The sequence below is a fragment of the Rana temporaria genome, chromosome 11, assembly GCF_905171775.1.
Source record: "Rana temporaria chromosome 11, aRanTem1.1, whole genome shotgun sequence".
NCBI classification, from domain to species: Eukaryota; Metazoa; Chordata; class Amphibia; order Anura; family Ranidae; genus Rana; species Rana temporaria.
Window position 1 is genome coordinate 12,758,950 of NC_053499.1, and position 22,516 is coordinate 12,781,465.

The following is a 22,516-nucleotide window of genomic DNA, read 5'->3' on the forward strand; positions in this document are numbered from 1 at the left end:
AGGACAGGGGGGCAGGGTGGGATGAGGACAGGGGGGCAGGGTGGGATGGGGACACAGGGGGACCGGGTGGGATGAGGACAGGGGGGACCGGGTGGGATGGGGACAGGGTGGGATGAGGACAGGGGGGCAGGGTGGGATGGGGACCGGGTGGGATGAGGACACAGGGGGACCGGGTGGGATGAGGACAGGGGGGACCGGGTGGGATGGGGACAGGGTGGGATGAGGACAGGGGGGCAGGGTGGGATGGGGACTGGGTGGGATGAGGACACAGGGGGACTGGGTGGGATGAGGACAGGGGGGACAGGGTGGGATGGGGACAGGGTGGGATGAGGACAGGGTGGGATGGGGACCGGGTGGGATGAGGACACAGGGGGACCGGGTGGGATGAGGACAGGGGGACAGGGTGGGATGGGGATCGGGTGGGATGAGGACAGGGGGACCGGGTGGGATGAGGACAGGGGGACCGGGTGGGATGAGGACAGGGGGGACCGGGTGGGATGGGGACAGGGTGGGATGAGCACAGGGGGACAGGATGGGATGAGCACAGGGGGATGGGATGGGATTTCGCCGCCCCCCGCAAAGTGCCGCCCTAGGCCTGGGCCTTGTCGGCCTAGGCCATAATACATCAATGGCCGACGTACAGCTACGACGGTTCGCGGGATCGCGCCGACCTGCCGGCAAGTGGTTAAAACAAAGAAGCTGGATTCGTTCTTGAGCAGTAGAGAGGCTTGTATCTCCTCTCAGCAGCCCCTCCTCCCTCCCTTGCTTCAGGAACCATTGAATTTGTCATAGATATGTCCCCAGACAGAGAAAATAAAAATATATACAGATTGTACTAGTTGCACCCGTCCTCCCCCCAGGACTCTGTGTCAGGCCAGTCTAGTCCCGAGTGTCATAGGGGACATTACATGCTGCGGTAGGTTGTATTGCGCATATTTATATCAATCTTACATTCCTTGTTATCCATCTGACGGCACCACTCTGCGCACTAACAACGAAGAAAGGTTTTGTGTCACTTCTGTTCCAGGATGTGGATATTTCACAAGAATGGTTCATCTGATGACCCAGAAACGTCCTATTATACTATGAGCCAACCATTATCTTGTATCACACATTTCCACAAAACGGTTATGACAGCGATCCCCCGCGTGTTATCATGTGATAGCCGTCCGCGATCAACTGCTCTGCACACATAAGGCAGCTCTATAGTCATTATTACACGCAAGCAGTAAAAGTGCCTGAATATGACTGGACATCGGCCCATTGCAGTACAGCCGAGCTCAGGCTGCGGGAGGGAGAAGCAGCCACTTAAGCCCAGGACCATTATGCAGGTAAAGGGACCTGGCCAGTTTTTGCGATTCGGCACTGCATCGCTTTAACTGACAATTGCGCGGTCGTGCGACGTGGCTCCCAAACAAAATTGACGTCCTTTTTTTCCCACAAATAGAGCTTTCTTTTGGTGGTATTTGATTACCTCTGCGGTTTTTATTTTTTGCGCTATAAACAAAAATAGAGCGACAATTTTGAAAAAAATGCAATATTTTTTCCTTTTTGCTATAATAAATATCCCCCAAAAAATATATAAAAAAACTTTTTTTTTCCCTCAGTTTAGACCAATTTCTGGTAAAAAAAAAAATTGCAATAAGTGTTTAACAATTTGTTTGCACAAAAGTTATAGGCCCGGATTCTCGTACGAGTTACGCCGGCGTATCTCCAGATACGCCGGCGTAACTCTGAGTCCGAGCCGTCGTATCTATGCGCCTGATTCTTAGAATCGGTTACGCATAGAATTGTATTAGATCCGACCGGCATAAGTCTCTTACGCCGTCGTATCTTAACTGCATATTTCCGCTGGCCGCTAGGGGCGTGTACGCCGATTTACGCCTAGAAATATGTAAATCCGCTAGATACGCGAATCCATGAACGTACGCTCGCCCGGCCGACGCAGTACAGATACGCCGTTTACGTTAGGCTTTTCCCGGCGTAAAGTCACCCCTGCTATATGAGGCGTACCAATGTTAAGTATGGACGTCGTTCCCGCGTCGAATTTTGAAAATTTTACGTCGTTTGCGTAAGTCGTTCGCGAATAGGGCTGGGCGTCATTTACGTTCACGTCGAAAGCATTGGCTTCTTGCGGGTTAATTTGGAGCATGCGCACTGGGATACTTTCACGGACGGTGCATGCGCCGTTTGTAAAAAGCGTCATTTACGCGGGGTCACATAAAATTTACATAACACACGCCCACATCTTCCACATTTGAATTAGGCGGGCTTACGCCAGCCTATTTACGCTTCGCCGCTGCAACTTTCGTTTTAGATTTTTTTTTTTTACTAGTAATGGCGTCGATCTGCAATTTTTATCGGACCCGCGACATTATGGCGGACACATTTTTGGGACCATTGTCATTTTCACAGCAAAACGTGCTATAAAAATTCACTGATTACTGTGAAAATGGCAGTGAAGGGTTAATCACTTGGGGGCACTAAATGGGTTACTTGTGCCCTGATTTGTGTTTCTTACTGTAGGGGGGCGTGGCTGGACATGTGACGTCACTGATCGTCGTTCCCTAACACAGGGAACAGACGATCAGTGACAAGCCACTGTGAAGAACGGGGAAGGTTTGTTTACACTCGCCTCTCCTTGTTCTTCAGCTCCTGTGAGCCGATCGCGGGACACCGTCGGCGATCGGGTCCCGCGGTCACGGAGCTTCGGACTGAGTCGCGAGCGCGCCGGCGACACACGGCTGGGCACTTAAAGGGCAACGTATGTGCTTGTGCCCAGCCGCGCCATTCTGCCGACGTATATCGGCGTTGGGCGGTCCTCAAGTGGTTAAAGCCGACTTCTAGGCACACACATATGGCAGCTCTATGTTCATCTTTGGATGAACTGAAATACAAATCCTTTAGCACAGTGGTTCTCAACTCCTGTCCTCAGGGACCACCAACAGGCCAGGTTTTCCAGATCACTGAAATACATCACAGGTGATATTTGCTGCTCAGTGATTGCAGTATTCTAGTCTGCATCTCCCCAAGGTAATTCTTTAACCCGCTTGCTGACCGCCGCACGAGTATTTACGTCGTCAGACTGGCACGGCTGCACAATGGGCGTATACATACGTCCCCCTTTAATTTGCCGCCGTGTGGTCGCTCTGTGCCCGCGGGACCCGCAATCGGGTCACAGAGCTGAAGAACGGGGAGATGTCGGTGTAAACACAACATCTCCCCGTTCTTCCTAGTGACATGTCACTGATCGTCTGCTCCCTCTCATCGGGAACAGCAATCAGTGACGTGTCATGGCAAGCCACGCCCCCTAACGTTTAGAATCACTCCCTGGGTCACACTTATCCCCTTCAGCGACCCACCAAAAGGTTAACCCCTTCACTGCCAGTGTTATTTTTACAGTAATCGGTGCATTTTTATAGCACTGATCGCTGTATAATTGACAATGGTCCGAAAATAGCATCAAAAGTGTCCGATGTGTCCGCCATAATGTCGCAGTCACGATAAAAATCGCACAGAATTTTTTTTACTATTACTGGATTTCATGTAAATTTACTACTCACCATTAGTAAGCGCCCCAACACCTTACCTTACAACACCTTACCTTTCTGATAAAAATCGCAGATCGCCGCCATTACTAGTAAAAAAATAAATTAAAAAATGCCATAAAACTATCCCCTATTTGTAGATGCTATAACTTTTGCGATTTTTTATTTTTTTTTATTTTTACCAAAAATATGTAGAAGAATACGTATCGGCCTAAACTGAGGAAAAAAATGTTTTTATATATTTTTTGGGGGATATTCATTATTGAAAAAAGTAAATATAGATTTTTTTTCAAAATTGTCGCTCTTTTTGTTTTATAGCACAAAAAAAAATGCAGAGGTGATCAAATACCACAAAAAGAAAGCTCTGTTTGTGGGGAAACATTTTGTTTGGGTGCCACGTCGCACGGCCGCGCAATTGTCCCTTAAAGCGACGCAGTGCCGAATCGCAAAAAGTGGCCTGGTCTTTGGCCAGCCAAATGGTCCGGGGCTTAGGTGGTTAAAATCTGGCCTGTTAGTGGGTCCTGAGGACAGGAGTTGAGAACCGCTTCTTTTAGTAGGTAGAACAGCTGCTGCATAGGTCTCCCGGATGACGGATTTAGTTTGTCAATTCATAAATGTGTCCAGCAGGGCGGCGATGACGTTCACTTGATTGATTGCTTGTTCTCCTTTCTACAGAGAACTCGTCTCATTCGGTAAATGTCGGATCGTACATCCTGATCGCCATCGGAGGGGTGACGATGATCATGGGATTCTTGGGATGTCTCGGAGCTGTGAATGAAGTCCGATGTCTCTTGGCACTGGTGAGTATGTTGCAGGTCTTTGTACATTGGCACATACATCGATTTTCACAGGAGAGCCTCAAAATGCAAAGGGACACCATTTTCCGGGCTGATGGGGACCTATTGTATGACTTTTTGGGGGGTAGTGGAGACTGCCACCCACATGAAAGCGACCTATCTGGGATCATGAAATCGGGAGCCCATCCTCACGCCTTCCCATTGTTGCTAGGTGACCATGTCGGCGACAGCATGCATGATCGTGCTGGGTACACATGATTGAGCATGCTCCATCCATCCAGCACACAAGGCGCCATATAACTGAAGTGGGGTGCCAAACACGGGTTCTTTACTAGATTCTCATTGGCATCATCCCCAGGAACCACAAAGAGGAAGAAAAAAGATTTAGCTTAAATAAATCTGACTTTAGATATGCCTCTAAAAACCAATCAGATTTAATCATACATATAAATGGTAAAAATAATTATTGACATAAGTATAGTTGAAAACGTCTTGAAATGTGCAAAAAGATCTGAGTTACAAAACCTATCCGGGTAAATTACACTCAATCAGAGATGTATTCCCATCTCCTCTCCTCTTCCCGTCCCTTCCCTTCCCCTCTCCTCTTCCCTTCCTCTCTCCTCTTCCCTTCCCTTCCCCTATCCTCTCTCTTTTCCCTTTCCCTCTCCCTTTCCCTCTTCCTCTTCCCCTCCCCTCTTCCATTACCCCTCTTCCCCTCCCCTCTTCCATTACCCCTCTTCCCCTCCCCTCTTCCATTCCCCCTCTTCCATTCCCCCTCTGCCTCTTCCTCTCCTCTTCCCTTCCCTTCTTCTCTCCTCTTTCCTTCCTCTCCCTTTCCCTTTCCCTCTCCCTTTCCCTTTCCCTCTCCCTCTTCCTCTTCCCCTCCCATCTTCCATTCCCCCTCTTCCTCTTCCCCTCCCATCTTCCATTCCCCCTCTTCCTCTTCCCCTCCCATCTTCCATTCCCCCTCTTCCTCTTCCCATCCCATCTTCCATTCCCCCTCTTCCCCTCCCGTCTTCCATTCCCCCTCTTCCCCTCCCGTCTTCCATTCCCCCTCTTCCTCTTCCCCTCCCATCTTCCATTCCCCCTCTTCCTCTTCCCCTCCCATCTTCCATTCCCCCTCTTCCTCTTCCCCTCCCATCTTCCATTCCCCTCTCCTCTCCCCTATCCTCTCCTCTCCCTCTTCCTCTTCCTTTCCCTCTTCCTTTGCCTCTTCCTCTTCCCCTCCCATCTTCCATCCCCCCTCTGCCTCTTCCTCTCCTCTCTTCCCTTCCCCTCTCCTCTCTTCTCTTCCCCTCTCCTCTCTTCCCTTCCCCTCTCCTCTTCTCCCTCTACCTCCTTCTTTTCTCTCCCCTTCTTTTCTCTCCCCTTCTTTTCTCTTCGCTTCTCTTCTTCTCTTCTCCCTCTCCCTCTCCCTCTCCCTCTCCTCTTCCCTTCCCTTCCCTTCCCCCTCCTCTCCTCTTCACCTCTCCTCTTCCCCTTCCCCTCTCCCCTTCCTCTTCCTCTTCCCCTCTCCCCTTCCTCTTCCCCTCTCCCCTTCCTCTTCCCCTCTCCCCTTCCTCTTCTCCCTCTCCCCATCCTTCTCCCTCTCCTCTTCCCTTCCCCTCTTTCCCTCTCCTCTTCTTCTTATCTCTCCCCTCTCCTCTTCTTCTCCTCTTCTTCTCTTCTTCTCCTCTTCTCTTCTCTTCTCTTCTCTTCTCTTCTCTTCTTCTCTTCTTCTTCTCCTCTTCTCTTCTCTTCTCTTCTCTTTTCTTCTTCTCCTCTTCTCTTCTTCTCTTCTCTTCTCTTCTTCTCCTGTTCTCTTCTTCTCCTGTTCTCTTCTTCTTCTCCTCTTCTCTTCTTCTCTTCTTCTCCTCCTTCCCCCTCTCCTCCTTCCCCCTCTCCTCCTTCCCCATCTCCTCTCCCTCTGTTACATTGTATAACCAGAGCATATAACTTTTCCCTCCTTCTCGCACACTATTGGCTGTTTTCTGTACCATTCATTTGCTTGTGATGATGTAACACTTTGTTTCTTCTTTTTTTTCAGTATTTCATATTTTTGCTGCTCATACTGATTGCCCAGGTAGCCGTTGGCGTCTTCATTTACTTCCAGAGAGATCAGGTAAGCAAACTAAAATAAGGGGTTAATCCTCTGCATTGTGTAAAAAGGCTGTTTGATCCCGTCTTCTCTGATCCTCCCCTCCTTCCACTGTCCCTCAATCCATCTGCCGATAGAACAGAGCATTGGAGGCACTTTGCACATGCCCAGTTTGGTGTATTGATAGAGAGTTTTTTTATTTTTCCTTGGAGGGTTCATGTTATCGGCACAGGGCCAATCGGCACTGTCCAGACTGAGGGTCAGGGGTTCATGCAGCCTCATAGGACAGTCGAGGAGAAAGAAAATTTCTCCTACAAGACTCGCGCAATTGTCATTTAAAAGGGTGACAGCTGGAAATTGGCCTGGACAGAAGAAGGGGGTAAAAGTGCCCAGTAGGCAAGTGGTTAAATGGATGTTTTTGATGCAGAAGTTTAGCTGTGACAGTTTCCCGCACTTTGCTCGTTTTTATTTCTACTTTTAGAAATGTATTCGGGCAGAAAATCCCTAAAAGTTGTTGGGAGCGCTCATGCTAGAGACATCAGATTGATGTCCTTGTTTGTTCCAGCGGCTTCCTCCACCAAAACAATGGATGGTGTATATATATATATATATATATATATATATATATATATATATATATATATATATATATATATATATATATAGTCTTTGTACTACGACATGATCTCATGGGACCTTCCATTGTAAGAAGGGAAGCGGACTGTACTATAATGTGAAACAGGAACATTTTGCTGTTTGTGTGGATAATCATGTCATGTGGTTCGATTGTCACGTTGTAACGAAATGTTTGATGTGTCGACACGCTAGATCCCAATAAACTCCACTTTGTAAAGCACACAATAGATCTTCTTATATATTCATCATGAACCTTTCATACTACAAAAGCTGTTTAAAGGCTCAGTCCACCTTTATACAATGTTTTATGGAACGCCCATATTTGGGGTGAAACATGGCGGTATTCCCCACCCCCAAACCCACACCATCAAGGTCAAGGATCCTTCAATTACAAGTACTACAAGTCCCATCTGCCATCATGGCAGACAGAGCAGTAACATTGCTACCTTTGTTGTCTAGCCATGCTGCCTCCAGTCCCATAACATAGGGGGCCCTACCTCTGTATGGACCTGGTGCTGGGTCACTACACTGCAAGAGCCTGTGTACTGCGCCTGATCATGGGTGCAATGCTGTACAGCAGTGGTCTGCAAACTGTGACCCATGGGATGGGTCACTATTCCTCCCACTGACACCCCAACGGATGGGTCACTATTCCTCCCACTGACACCCCAACGGATGGGTCACTATTCCTCCCACTGACACCCCAACGGATGGGTCACTATTCCTCCCACTGACACCCCAACGGATGGGTCACTATTCCTCCCACTGACGCCCCAACGGATGGGTCACTATTCCTCCCACTGACGCCCCAACGGATGGGTCACTATTCCTCCCACTGACGCCCCAACGGATGGGTCACTATTCCTCCCACTGACGCCCCAACGGATGGGTCACTATTCCTCCCACTGACGCCCCAACGGATGGGTCACTATTCCTCCCACTGACGCCCCAACGGATGGGTCACTATTCCTCCCACTGACGCCCCAACGGATGGGTCACTATTCCTCCCACTGACGCCCCAACGGATGGGTCACTATTCCTCCCACTGACGCCCCAACGGATGGGTCACTATTCCTCCCACTGACGCCCCAACGGATGGGTCACTATTCCTCCCACTGACGCCCCAACGGATGGGTCACTATTCCTCCCACTGACGCCCCAACGGATGGGTCACTATTCCTCCCACTGACGCCCCAAGGGATGGGTCACTATTCCTCCCACTGACACCCCAAGGGATGGGTCACTATTCCTCCCACTGACACCCCAAGGGATGGGTCACTATTCCTCCCACTGACACCCCAAGGGATGGGTCACTATTCCTCCCACTGACACCCCAAGGGATGGGTCACTATTCCTCCCACTGACACCCCAAGGGATGGGTCACTATTCCTCCCACTGACACCCCAAGGGATGGGTCACTATTCCTCCCACTGACACCCCAAGGGATGGGTCACTATTCCTCCCACTGACACCCCAAGGGATGGGTCACTATTCCTCCCACTGACACCCCAAGGGATGGGTCACTATTCCTCCCACTGACACCCCAAGGGATGGGTCACTATTCCTCCCACTGACACCCCAAGGGATGGGTCACTATTCCTCCCACTGACACCCCAAGGGATGGGTCACTATTCCTCCCACTGACACCCCAAGGGATGGGTCACTATTCCTCCCACTGACACCCCAAGGGATGGGTCACTATTCCTCCCACTGACACCCCAAGGGATGGGTCACTATTCCTCCCACTGACACCCCAAGGGATGGGTCACTATTCCTCCCACTGACACCCCAAGGGATGGGTCACTATTCCTCCCACTGACACCCCAAGGGATGGGTCACTATTCCTCCCACTGACACCCCAAGGGATGGGTCACTATTCCTCCCACTGACACCCCAAGGGATGGGTCACTATTCCTCCCACTGACACCCCAAGGGATGGGTCACTATTCCTCCCACTGACACCCCAAGGGATGGGTCACTATTCCTCCCACTGACACCCCAAGGGATGGGTCACTATTCCTCCCACTGACACCCCAAGGGATGGGTCACTATTCCTCCCACTGACACCCCAAGGGATGGGTCACTATTCCTCCCACTGACACCCCAAGGGATGGGTCACTATTCCTCCCACTGACACCCCAAGGGATGGGTCACTATTCCTCCCACTGACACCCCAAGGGATGGGTCACTATTCCTCCCACTGACACCCCAAGGGATGGGTCACTATTCCTCCCACTGACACCCCAAGGGATGGGTCACTATTCCTCCCACTGACACCCCAAGGGATGGGTCACTATTCCTCCCACTGACACCCCAAGGGATGGGTCACTATTCCTCCCACTGACACCCCAAGGGATGGGTCACTATTCCTCCCACTGACACCCCAAGGGATGGGTCACTATTCCTCCCACTGACACCCCAAGGGATGGGTCACTATTCCTCCCACTGACACCCCAAGGGATGGGTCACTATTCCTCCCACTGACACCCCAAGGGATGGGTCACTATTCCTCCCACTGACACCCCAAGGGATGGGTCACTATTCCTCCCACTGACACCCCAAGGGATGGGTCACTATTCCTCCCACTGACACCCCAAGGGATGGGTCACTATTCCTCCCACTGACACCCCAAGGGATGGGTCACTATTCCTCCCACTGACACCCCAACGGCTGGGTCACTATTCCTCCCACTGACACCCCAACGGCTGGGTCACTATTCCTCCCACTGACACCCCAAGGGATGGGTCACTATTCCTCCCACTGACACCCCAAGGGATGGGTCACTATTCCTCCCACTGACACCCCAAGGGATGGGTCACTATTCCTCCCACTGACACCCCAAGGGATGGGTCACTATTCCTCCCACTGACACCCCAAGGGATGGGTCACTATTCCTCCCACTGACACCCCAAGGGATGGGTCACTATTCCTCCCACTGACACCCCAACGGCTGGGTCACTATTCCTCCCACTGACACCCCAAGGGATGGGTCACTATTCCTCCCACTGACACCCCAACGGATGGGTCACTATTCCTCCCACTGACACCCCAACGGATGGGTCATTATTCCTCCCACTGACACCAATGATGGGGCACTGTTTCCCAGTGACCCCCCCCCCTAACGATGGAGCACTATGTTTGCCAGTGACCCCCCCCCCTAACGATGGAGCACTATGTTTGCCAGTGACCCCCCCCCCCCCCCCAACGATGGGGCACAATGTTTCCCAGTGACCCCCCCCCCCAACGATGTGGCACATTTTTTGCCACTGGAACCGAAGATGGGGCACAGTTCCTTCCACGAACACCAACAATGGGTTCTTCTAATCCTCCCACGAATACCAACGATGGGGCACCATTCCTCCCACTGGCACCAAAAATTGAGCTTGGCTCCTTTTTGGTTCTGCTTTCTAACCTTCCACGTTGGCCACTAAGACACCACATAATTATGAAGGTCCAATAGTGAGACTCAAGTTTGATAAGAGGGCGGGGACAGACTTTTTTAGGAAAAGTCAAGTTTTGCATATCTCCATAGCTGACTTGACTTGATTTTTCTGGGAATTTTGGAATGCAGTTTTTGCTGATAGAATTGCTTCACTTGCTTTATGTCTTTTTTTTTTTTTTTTCCTTTCAGCTTAAAAATGAGATGTCCACCGTCCTTGACAATTTGATTGAGACCTACAACCCGGAGGACGATGAGAACAAAAATGCGGAGATCACGTGGGACTATATCCAGCACAATGTGAGTGTAAAAGAATATTTGAGTACAGGTCCGCCTTCGCGTTGGGCACTACATAGGATTTCCTTTATTTGACTTCATGAACAATCTTCTCTCGTTTTGTTTTTAGCTGAAATGTTGCGGATGGAAGAGCTACCAGAACTGGACCAAGAACCCAAACGTCGGCAACCACACGGACATCTTCCCCTGCTCCTGTGTTACAAATGCCAACAGTTCTTATGGTTTCTGTAACGCCACCACGTCAGACCTCCATCAGCAAGTAAGTGACCCCCCCCCCCCCCCCCCGAGCCGAGACCTACCAAGCGTGCAGACCCAGTGCCGGCCCAAGACATTGTGCTGCCTGGTACCAAGAATGAAATGCTGCCCCCCCCAAAAAAAATTACGCCCACCAAAATGCCCCCACATCCATTATTTTATATCATGATAATTAAAGTGGACCTATCATGGCTCTATACATGTATATAGGAGTATAAAAAGGACCTGTTATGGCTCTATACATGCAATTAGCCCCACAGTGGAGAGGAGAGCGGAACGGGAGGAGCGGTCGAGCGGCAATTGGCCCCACAGTGGAGAGAAGAGCGGAGCTGGCGGAATGGGATGGCGTGCAGGCAGGAAATTTGCTGCCCCCCTGAAAGTGCTGCCTGGTACCATCGGGTCCCATGGTAGGGCCGGCCCTGTGCAGACTGTACAACTGCATAAGGGCCGTTCGGGACTAGGGGCCCATTTTTTTTGGGGGGGGGGGGGGTTAAAGGTTTTACATAAATAAAAGCTGATCATTTTAACCCCTTCACACCGACGTAACGCAATTATGCGGCCTTCTGCTTCAAGCCGGTGTTAGCGGGGCGGTACCCTTTCTTAGAGCCGATGGCCCCCCCCATGCGCTACCTTCTGCCGCTATGCCCGCTTCTCGGACCAGAGACCCGGGATCGGCTTTGATCGGGTCTCGGATCTAGTAACCTGAAAGCAACGTTGCAACATCACTTCTGGTTTACTGGAGTCTTAAAGGCGCCAGTATAAAAAAAAAAAATATTCAAAAACGCAGATTTTGGCGTTTTGATTACTTTCAAGTGCAGAGGAGGAGTTTAAGGGTCTTATAGATCAGAGGTCTCCAAACTGCGGCCCCAGGGCCAGATGTGGCCCTTTGCTAGCCTTTATACGGCCCTTGGGGTACAATTCCTCCCACTGACATAAGGGAACTATTCCTCCCATTGACACCAACAATGGGGCACTATATTATCCACTGATACCAATGATGGGATACTACTCCTCCTACTAATAGAGGGAATACTCCTCTTCCTATTGACCACCAACCCTGAGGACATATATGTTCTCGCTGATGCCGGGCTCGTGACTTTTTCTTCCCTTGCTGGCCCCCGATTCGGCCCTCCTAAAGTCTGAGGGGCAATAAAGTGGCCCTTTGTTTGTAAAGTTTGGAGACCCCTGTTATAGATCATAAATCCCTCCATAAAGAGTACCTGTCACTGCCTAATACAGTCACAGGGGATATTTACATTTTTTAGGACAGCAATAAAAGCGATAAAAAATTAATTGAAACGACAGTGTAAAAAAAAGAAAAAGAAAGTACCGTATTTATCGGGGTATTGCGTGCTCCGGCGTATAGTGCGCACCCCTAATGTGGGCCCGCATTCCTGTAAAAAAAAGATTTTAGTACTTACAGTTTTGGTGTCTTGCGCGGCGTCCGTCGGGCAGGCTCCTCTCGTGGTCACGTCCTGTGCGTCCTGTACGTCCAGGACGTGACTGCGAGAGAACCCGAGCCTGCCCAACTATACACGAGTGTACTGTGCTCGGTATATGCCGGCGCAGTAGTTCAAACTTGGCGCGGGTATTGGCGTATATCGCGCACCCACGATTTTGCCCTGAATTTCAGGGCAAAAAAGTGCGCGGTATACGCCGATAAATACGGTATAATAAAAAGAAAAGTAAAGCGCCCCATCCCTCCGAACTTGCGCGCAGAAGCGCACGCATACATGAGTCGCACACACACATATGTAAACTGTGTTCAAACCACACAAGTGAGGTATCGCCGCGATCATGAGTGAGAGCAATAATTATAGCACAAGACCTCCTCTGTAATTCTAAAAAGGAATCGGTAAAAAAAAAATTTAAAGCGTCGCCTATGGAGATTTTTAAGCACCGTAGTTTGTCGCCATTCCATGAGTTTGCGCAATTTTAAACCGTGACATGTTGGGTATCTATTTACTTTGCACAACATCATTTTTTATATTATACAAAAAAATGGGCTAACAATACTGTTTTTTTTTTATTTATTTTTTTATTCATGAAAGTGAATTTTGTCCAAAAAATTGCGTTTGTAAGACCGCTGCACAAATACAGTGTGACATAAAGTATTGCAACGCCCGTCATTTTATTCTCTAGGGCACAGGTGACAAACTGGTGGCCCTCCAGCTGTTGCAGAACTCCAATTCCTGGGAGGCATTGCAAGGCTGATAGTTACAAGCATGACTCCCACAGGCAGAGGCATGATGTGTAGTGTTGCAACAGCTGGAGGGATGCCAGTTTGACACCCCTGCTCTAGGGTGTCTGAAAAAAAATATCTAGGCCCAGATTCTCATACATTTACGTTGCTCCTGGGCAGCGTAACGTATGTGATTTACGTTACACCGCCGCAGGTTTACAGCCTGATTGTCAGAACACTTACCTGTAAACTTGCGGCGGTGTATTGTTAAATCGCTCGGCGCAAGCCCGCCCAATTCAAATGGGGCTGGCACCCTTTAAATTAGGCGCGCTCCCGCGCCGAACGTACTGCGCATGCTCCGTCGGGTAAATTACCCGACGTGCATTGCGCTAAATGACATCGCCCCAACGTCATTTGCTTAGACGTTTACGTAAATGGCGTCCAGCGCCATTCACGGACGTCTTACGCAAACAACGTAATTTTTTTTAAATTCGACGCGGGAACGACGGCCATACTTAACATTGGTTGCCCCTCCTAATAGCAGGGGCAACCTTACGCGTCGCGTACGCTACGGAAACGACGTAAATTCTCAGCGTCGACCGCGCGTATGTTCGGGAATCTCGCGTAATTACCTCATTTGCATAGACGACGGGGAAAACGACGATGCGACACCTAGCGGCGGGGAAAAAAAAAATTGCTTTTAAGATCTGACAGCGTAAGAGCCTTACGCCTGTCAGATCTAATGGGTATCTATGCGCAACTGATTCTAAGAATCAGTCGCATAGATACCCGGGGCCAGATGAGGAGTTACGACGGCGCAAATGGTGTTGCGCCGTCGTAACGCCTTTGAGAATCTGGGCCCTAATGTCTGGGGGTTCTAGATAATACAGGAGAGTCAGGACGCTCTCTACGTTGCAGATAGAGAAAGGAGCTGTGTGTTAGTGGGCGTTCTGACTCTCCTGTTCCAAGGGAGGGGGTGAGCACGACACTCCACACCAGGGAGAAAGCCTCGCATTACTGTGTGGAGTTACAGACAGAAGAACAGGAAGTGAGGATTTCTCAGAAGAAATAAGGACATTTAAAAGCAAAATTGAAGGATGAGGTAAGTGAAGGAGGACTGCACTAAGGTAAAGGAAGCAATTTAGGGGAAAAAAATTTCCTTTACAACCCTTTTAAGTTGTAAACAACAAGTTTGAATAAATAGGCCGGGTCCTTAAGTGGGTGACAAACCTTGAGGCTTTACAACCACTTTAAGCACAAGTAACTCTGTAGCAGGATTGTATCTCCCCCCCCCGGCGCTGTTACTTTGTGTTCTTCCCCCACCTTGTAGAATTATCAAACATTCCAAAAGTTGTTGTTGATCTGTGTAGGGGAAATCTGTGCCAGAATCTCTTTATATAATGAATGGCGTGCCCGTGTTCCAGGACACTGCGATAGCGAAACGCGGCCACACCCTGTCTGAATGTCTTCTTTTCTCTCTCAGGGCTGCGAGAACCAAGTGGAAAGCTGGCTGACGGACAACCTGGGGATCATCCTGGGCGTGTGCGTGGGAGTCGCTGTTATCGAGGTAAGGCCGCCGATGTTTCCAAAATAGCCGAAAGTGAACCCACGCTGCGCGCGTTTTAGCACCTCACGGTGACTGCCGACAACTTGTGAAAGTTAAAGCTACACTCCGGTCTCCGGTCAAATCTACAATCTGTGTTGACAGGTGGCGAGGCGTTCTTGTCAAACGCTGTGTTTTCCAATCGAGCAGAAAATGGAATTGACTTGCAAATCACACGCTGCGCCAGACGCAACGCAGAAAACAAAAAAAAGCTACAAACGCAACCTTTTTGTCTGTGTGCAAGTGACCTATATGCAGCGGCACATGAGGCCTGGTTCACAGTCCATTAACTGCTTGCCGCCCACCCACTGTCCAAGGACGGAGGGGCGGTGCGGCTCTCATTCTGGGACGACATCCTATGACATCGTCCCAGAATGGCCTCTCTTGCGAGCGCACACTCTCTGACAGTGTGTGCGGCGAGGAGAGACGATCAGCGGCATCTCCTCACAGGGGGCATCAAGACATGTAATCGGGACACTGATCATAAGTGCCCTGATTACAATAAAGAGCCACCAGTGATGCCAGTCAGTGCCGCCTGCCAGTGCTGCCTATCAGTGCCCACCAGTGCTGCCTATTAGTGCTCATCAATGGCACCTATCAGTGCCCATAAGTGCGGCATATCGGTGCCTCCTCATTAGTGCCCTAATTACAATAAAGCCACCAGTGCCAGCAATTGGTGCCCATTAGTGATGACAGTCGGTGCCACCCATCATTACTGCCCACCAATGCCGCCTATCAGTGCTCATTAATGGCACCTAAGTGCGGCATATCGGTGCCGCCTCATTAGTGCCCTGATTACAATAAAGCCACCAGTGCCAGCAATTAGTGCCCATTAGTGATGACAGTCGGTGCCACCCATCATTGCTGCCCACCAATGCCGCCTATCGATGCTCATTAATGGCACCTATCAGTGCCCATAAGTGCGGTATATCAGTGCCTCCTCATCAGTGCCCTGATTACAATAAAGAGCTACCATTGCCAGCAATTAGTGCCTATTAGTGATACCAATCAGTGCCGTCCATCATTGCTGCCCGTCAATGCCTATCCGTGCTACCTATCAGTGTCCACCAGTGCCACCTTTCAGTGCTCATCAATGCCATTTATCAGTGCCCATAAGTGCGGCATATCGGTGCCTCCTCATTAGTGCCCTGATTACAATAAAGCCAGCAATTAGTGCCCATTAGTGATGACAGTCGATGCCACCCATCATTGCTGCCCATCAATGGCACCTATCAGTGCCCATAAGTGCGGAATATCAGTGCCTCCTCATTAGTGCCCTGATTACAAAAAAGCCACCAGTGCCAGCAATTAGTTCCCATTAGTGATGACAGTCAGTGCCACCCATCATTGCTGCCCACCAGTGCCGCCAATCAGTGCTCATCAATGGCACCTATCAGTGCCCATAGGTGCGGAATATCAGTGCCTCCTCATCAGTGCCCTGATTACAATAAAGGGGCACCAGTGCCAGCAATTAGTGTCCATTAGTGATGCCAATCAGTGCCGCCCATCATTGCTGCCCATCAATGCCACCCATCAGTGCTGCCTATCCATGCTACCTATCAGTGTCCACCAGTGCCGCCTTTCAGTGCTCATCAATGCCATTTATCAGTGCCCATAAGTGCAGCAAATTAGTGCCTCTTCATCAGTGCCACCTAATTTACTGACAGAAACCTACGATTTTTTTTTCAGTAAAAAAAAAAAAAAAAACAGCAGTGATTAAATACCACCAAAATAAAGTTCTATTTGTGTGAAGAAAATGATAAACATGTCATTTGGGTACAGTGTTGCGATTCGCTGTGGGGCTCCGTTTAAGTTAACAAAATTCCAAACGTAGGTCGGAAATGCATTGCGTTTGCGAACTGCGTGTGAAGCGCACAGGGACTGCACAGCGTTCCCATGCGATTCACATGCACTGCGAATGAGCCCTTGTACGCAAAGGGCCTTCACCTTATCGGGAGTTTTATAGAGCAAATGGAACTGACATTCTGTAGAGATAGTGCAATCACACTGCAGATTGTACAGCCAGCTTTGTTATCAGTCTTGGATTCGGCTCTGCCGAGTTTGTTTTGCTCATCTCTTGGCAGAAGTCGGTAACCTTGGGGGGGAGCAGGCCAGTAAAAGCCGATTCCTGATTGGTTACGTGTAAGTTATTGCACGTTGCATTAGGCGTTTTTTTGTCTCTACCCTTAAATGCCTTCACATGTTTTAGTTAGTAAAGCGTGTAGTGCCACCTACAGGCAGAATGATGCACAGCAGCCTCGCTTATCACAACTTCCGCCATATAACTAGAAAGTGCTAAATCTGGTGCAGCTGTGCATGGGAGCCAATCGGCATCTAACTTTAGCTTGTTCAATTAAGCTTTGACAATAAAACCTGGAAGCTGATTGGTTTCTCTGCAGAGCTGCACCAGATTTTGCACTTTCCAGTTTTCAAAGTGTATCCAACATTAAACACACAGCTGTAAATAAATTGCAGCTTACCCATTACTTCTGAGATGTTCTCCCTCCCTAAGAAGCTTGTGTTTTTTTTTTTTTCTTTTACCCAATCATGTCACTGACCTGTTAAAGTGGATCTGCAGCCCCCTGTTTTTTTTTTTTTTTACATTTTTAGATTTTTTTTATATAATAAATATAAATATATATATATATATATATATACACACACACACACACACACACACACACACACACACACACACACACACACACACACACATATATATGTATATGTATATGTATGTGTGTGTGTGTGTGTGTATATCCACTTGCCGACCTCCTCATGTAGCTATACGTCAGCAGAATGGCACGGACAGGCACATGTACGTACCCGTACGTCCTCTGCTTGACGTGGGTCGGGGGTCCGATCGGGACCCCCCCCCCCCCCGCTACATGCGGCGGTCGGTAAGCCTCGGGGAGCGATCCGGGACGACGGCGCGGCTATTCGTTTATAGCCGCCCCGTCGCGATCGCTCCCCGGAGCTGAAGAACGGGGAGAGACGTATGTAAACACGGCTTCCCCGTGCTTCACTATGGCGGCGCATCGATCGAGTGATCCCTTTTATAGGGAGACTCGATCGATGACGTCAGACCTACAGCCACACCCCCCTACAGTAGTAAACACACACTAAGTGAACACTAACTCCTACAGCGCCCCCTGTGTTTAACTCCAAAACTGCAACTGTCATTTTCACAATAAAGAATGCAATTTAAATGCATTTTTTGCTGTGAAAATGACAATGGTCCCAAAAATGTGTCAAAATTGTCCGAAGTGTCCGCCATAATGTCGCAGTCACGAAAAAAATCGCTGCTCGCCACCATTAGTAGTAAAACAAATAAAAAAAATAAAAATGCAATAAAACTATCCCCTATTTTGTAAACGCTATAAATTTTGCGCAAACCAACCGATAAACTCTTATTGAGATTTTTTTTACCAAAAATAGGTAGAAGAATACATATCGGCCTAAACTGAGGAAAAAAAATGTTTTTATATATGTTTTTGGGGGATATTTATTATAGCAAAAAGTAAAAAATATTGAATTTTTTTCATAATTGTCGCTCTATTTTTGTTTATAGCGCAAAAAATAAAAACCGCAGAGGTGATCAAATACCACCAAAAGAAATCTCTATTTGTGGGGAAAAAAGGACGCCAATTTTGTTTGGGAGCCACGTCGCACGACCGCGCAATTGTCTGTTAAAGCGACGCAGTCCCGAACTGTAAAAACCCCTTGGGTCTTTAGGCAGCATATTGGTCCGGGGCTTAAGTGGTTAAATATATATATACAAAGGACTGAGTAGTCCATTGATTCTGTCCTTTTTTTTTTTCTAGAAACATACCTTAACCACTTCAGCCCCGGACCATTTGGCTGGCCAAAGACCAGGCCACTTTTTGTGATTCGGCATCCTTTTTTTTTCCACACAAATAGAGCTTTCTTTTGGTGGTATTTGATCACCTCTGCGGTTTTCATTTTTTGCGCTATAAACAAAAAAAGAGCGGCAATTAGAAGAAAAAAAAAAGCAATATTTTTTCCTTTTTGCTATAATAAATATCCCCTAAAAAATATATTAAAAAAATCATTTCTTTCTCAGTTTAGGCCGATACGTATTCTTCTACATATTTTTGGTAAAAGAAAAGCCATAAGCGTACATTGATTGGTTTGTGCAAAAGTTATAGCGTTTACAAAATGGGGGATTGTTTTATGGCATTTTTTTTTAATTAATATTAGTAATGGTGGCGATCTGCGTTTTTTTTATTTTTTTATTTTTTTTTTATCGTGACTACGACATTATGGCGGACACATTGGACACTATTTTGGGAGGACCATTGTAATTTTTACAGCGATCAGTGTTATAAAATGCACTGATTACTGTGTAAATGACACTGGCAGAGAAGGGATTAACTAGTAGGGGGCGAGGAAGGGGTTAAGTGTGTCCTAGGGAGTGATTCTAACTGTTGGGGTGTGTGGCTACGAGTGACACGTCACTGATGGCTGCTCCTGGTGACAGGGAGCAGTAGATCAGTGTCCTGTCGCTAGGCAGAACAGGGAAATGCCTTGTTTACATAGGTATCTCCCTGTTCTGCAGCTTCATGATACGATTGCGGGCACCCAGTGGACATCGAGTCCCGGGGGCACGGTCACAGAGCGCGCACCATATGGCGGAAAATTCAAAGCAATGTACCTGTACGTTGCTTTGCGCAGCCGTGCCATTCTGCCAACGTATATCGGCGTTAGGCGAACGGCAAGTGGTTAAAGTGGATCTGCAGCCCCTGTTGTGTTTTTTTTTTTTCTATTATTATATAGAAACCAAGAAAAGTTACAGCAGAAAAAAAGGTCTGAGTAGTCCATTGATTCTGCCCGTTTATATAAAGAGGAAGCAAACCTCCTTTACTGACTTTTACCTCTAGGTAGACCTATAATAAGGCTTACCTATGAGTAGTGTAAAGATCTCCTAAACATGCACCATTTAGGAGATATTTACTTTACATGCAGCCAATGACATCGCTGGTTTATGCTTTCTGAAGGAATGGCCACCCGTGCCATTTCTTTAGTGCCCTGTGCTGTAATCAGCGGCTCCCCTGCGGGTGATGTCATCGCGGATCTGGTCAGTCCCAGAGCCCACGAACCTGGAAGCAAGACGGGTGAAGATGAAAACGGCTGCAGCACTGACATCGCTGCGTGGGAGGGCGTGGTTTTAAGGTAAGTTTCACATAATGTGGTAGTATGCGATGCATACTAGCACATTATGACATCACCTTGCAGGGAAAAAAGATCCAGCACTATACAACCGCTTTCAGGTGGTATCTGCACATTTACACATTTACTCGCCCATCCATGGATACTCACCCATCCAGCGGATCCAGCGTTGTCCCACTGAGATCCTCTAATGCCCAGCCACAGCTCTGTCCCACGCCTCCATGTTCTTTCTGACGTCATCGAGGGGCCTGCTGGCTCTTCCTAATTCAGCGGGCAGGCCTCCAAATGATGTGCTAACAGGCTCGCCCCCTCCTTCTTTCCCGAATGGAAGGCTATGCCTTCTGGATATGTGACGTGCCAATCCCAGGAGGCACAGTGGGCACGTCAATCACCTAAGGCAAAAAAACGTACATGGGGAGGCGGAGCCAGACATTTTTATTTAAAGGTTAAAAAAATTTAAAATCAATCTGCGCGATCCGTAATGATGGTGGAAGGAGGATTGGGGGGGGGGGCATAGGGTAAAGGTCCACTTTTGTGTTGGTTGCAAAAGGTTCCTCCAGATCTTGTTGGCACCACTTACTTTGCCATCTTTTTGCCAATCTTTGTGAATTTTTTTTGTGTTTTTTGTGCTTTTCAGATAATGTAACTTTATTTTTTTTGTAATTGTTTTATTTAGCGCTTTGAGTCTAATCCTGCGTTCTTTGTTTTTTTTTCCTTTTCTGCAGCTTTTGGGATTGATCCTCTCCATGTGCCTCTGCCGAAAGATTCAAAATGAAGATTACACCAAAGTACCAAAATACTGAACGGCCAATAAATCTCCATCTTCTACCCCCTCTGGGGGAAAAAAATGACACGCCCATTCGCCATTTTGCAAAATCCATTGCCTTCCCTTAAACATTGCCCCCCCCCCCCCCCATTTGTGTATATATATGTATAGCCCATGTATGATTTACCTGTCGGGACGCACTCTTACAGGGGATGTCATTGTGAAGCTCTTAACCCTTCACTGACCTGACAGATCTTTTGCTCTCAGGTTGAACTTCACCTGAGAAAAGAATCCGGAGAATTTTTGCGAAATTGCTGACTTAGTTAAGTTTTTTTTTTTTTTTGTGTGTGTGTAAAGGAAGTTTAGTATTAAGACTGATATGTTAAAATAAGCGAATGGAGACCTCAGCAGGCTTCGGCGATCCACAAGCAGTCATCTGGAACTATAAATCCCAGAATGGCTTGTCGTTCCTCAGAAGCTGCGCTTTGCTGGAAAAGATCTAAACTGGTAATAAGCCGTAACGGTAGAGTCTTATCTGTGTGTGCTGTTTGAATATGCACTCGCTTAAATAACCCCAGAGGCCACTTTGAAACTTTAAGGGAAGTGTTTATAAAAATGTTGTATTGCTGCCCGTAAATCAGAAATGTAAACTCATTCTGCTCAAATGGGACAGCTTTGGTTGATCTCAGGCCTTATTCTCTACAGATTGAATGTGTGAATGGGAACAGTTCCACATTATGTCCACTAGATGGAGCTGTGGAGCTCATTTGCTTCCTGTAATACTCGGCACCATCTAGTGGTCATAATGCGGTATTTTCCCCATTCACACATTCAATCGCAGAGAATATAGCCTGAGACAGTTCCACATTATGCCCACTAGATGGAGCTGTGGAGCTCATTTACTTCCAATAATACTCGGCACCATCTAGTGGTCATAATGCGGTATTTTCCACATTCACACATTCAATCGCAGAGAATATAGCCTGAGACAGTTCCACATTCTGTCCACTAGATGGAGCACATTTGCTTAATGTAATAATCTGCGCCATCTAGTGGTCATAATACAGTATTTTCCCCATTCACACATTTAATTGCAGAGAATATAGCCTGAGACAGTTCCACAGTATGTCCACTAGATGGAGCTGTGGAGCTCATTTACTTCCAATAATACTCGGCACCATCTAGTGGCCATAATGCGGTATTTTCCCCATTCACACATTCAATCGCAGAGCCTATAGCCTGAGAACGTTCAATTTAGCTCCGTTTTCAGAGGAGGAATTTACATGCAGTTTCGATGAGCGGCCAGCAATGTCAATTTTTTTTATAAATACACCTCCAAGGTTTCTGCATGTGTTTAGGACACTAGTCATTGTAGACTTTGCCATTTGAGCCAAAGTGTGAACACGCCAAATTCACGGCCAGCCACAGTCCGTTGTAGAAGTTACCTCTAGTGCCAAGGAATTCGAGGCAGACCCAACCTTGTTTTATTTATGTTAGTTGGCTTTTTGTTTGAGTCAGTCCACCCAAATACATGCATTTTTGGGGGGTCAAGTCACCCACTGTCTTCTGGCTGAGGACACCGGCTGTGGGATCTCCATACCATGGTTTCTGGTAATGGCTTGGAGTCCTCCAGCCCACCTTTGAGTATTACTGCTGCTCCCGGGGCAGAAATGTTTTATCATTTTAGGAAAGGTTGCCACCACTCACTGTAGTGGGAGAACCCAGG

At 48.1% G+C, this 22,516-nt stretch overlaps 1 protein-coding gene across 1 annotated transcript in view; it reads left to right on the forward strand.

Annotated features, from left to right (window-relative positions):
• CD82 (CD82 molecule) overlaps positions 1-22,196 on the forward strand; it is a 120,468-nt gene extending 98,272 nt beyond the window's left edge. Inside the window, exons 4-9 of the mRNA XM_040328055.1 lie at positions 4,224-4,348; positions 6,372-6,446; positions 10,690-10,797; positions 10,904-11,053; positions 14,715-14,798; positions 20,750-22,196. Coding sequence (XP_040183989.1) covers positions 4,224-4,348; positions 6,372-6,446; positions 10,690-10,797; positions 10,904-11,053; positions 14,715-14,798; positions 20,750-20,827 — 620 coding nt within the window. The 3' untranslated portion in view covers positions 20,828-22,196. The remainder of the gene's footprint in view (positions 1-4,223; positions 4,349-6,371; positions 6,447-10,689; positions 10,798-10,903; positions 11,054-14,714; positions 14,799-20,749) is intronic.
• The last annotated feature ends 320 nt before the right edge of the window (positions 22,197-22,516 follow it).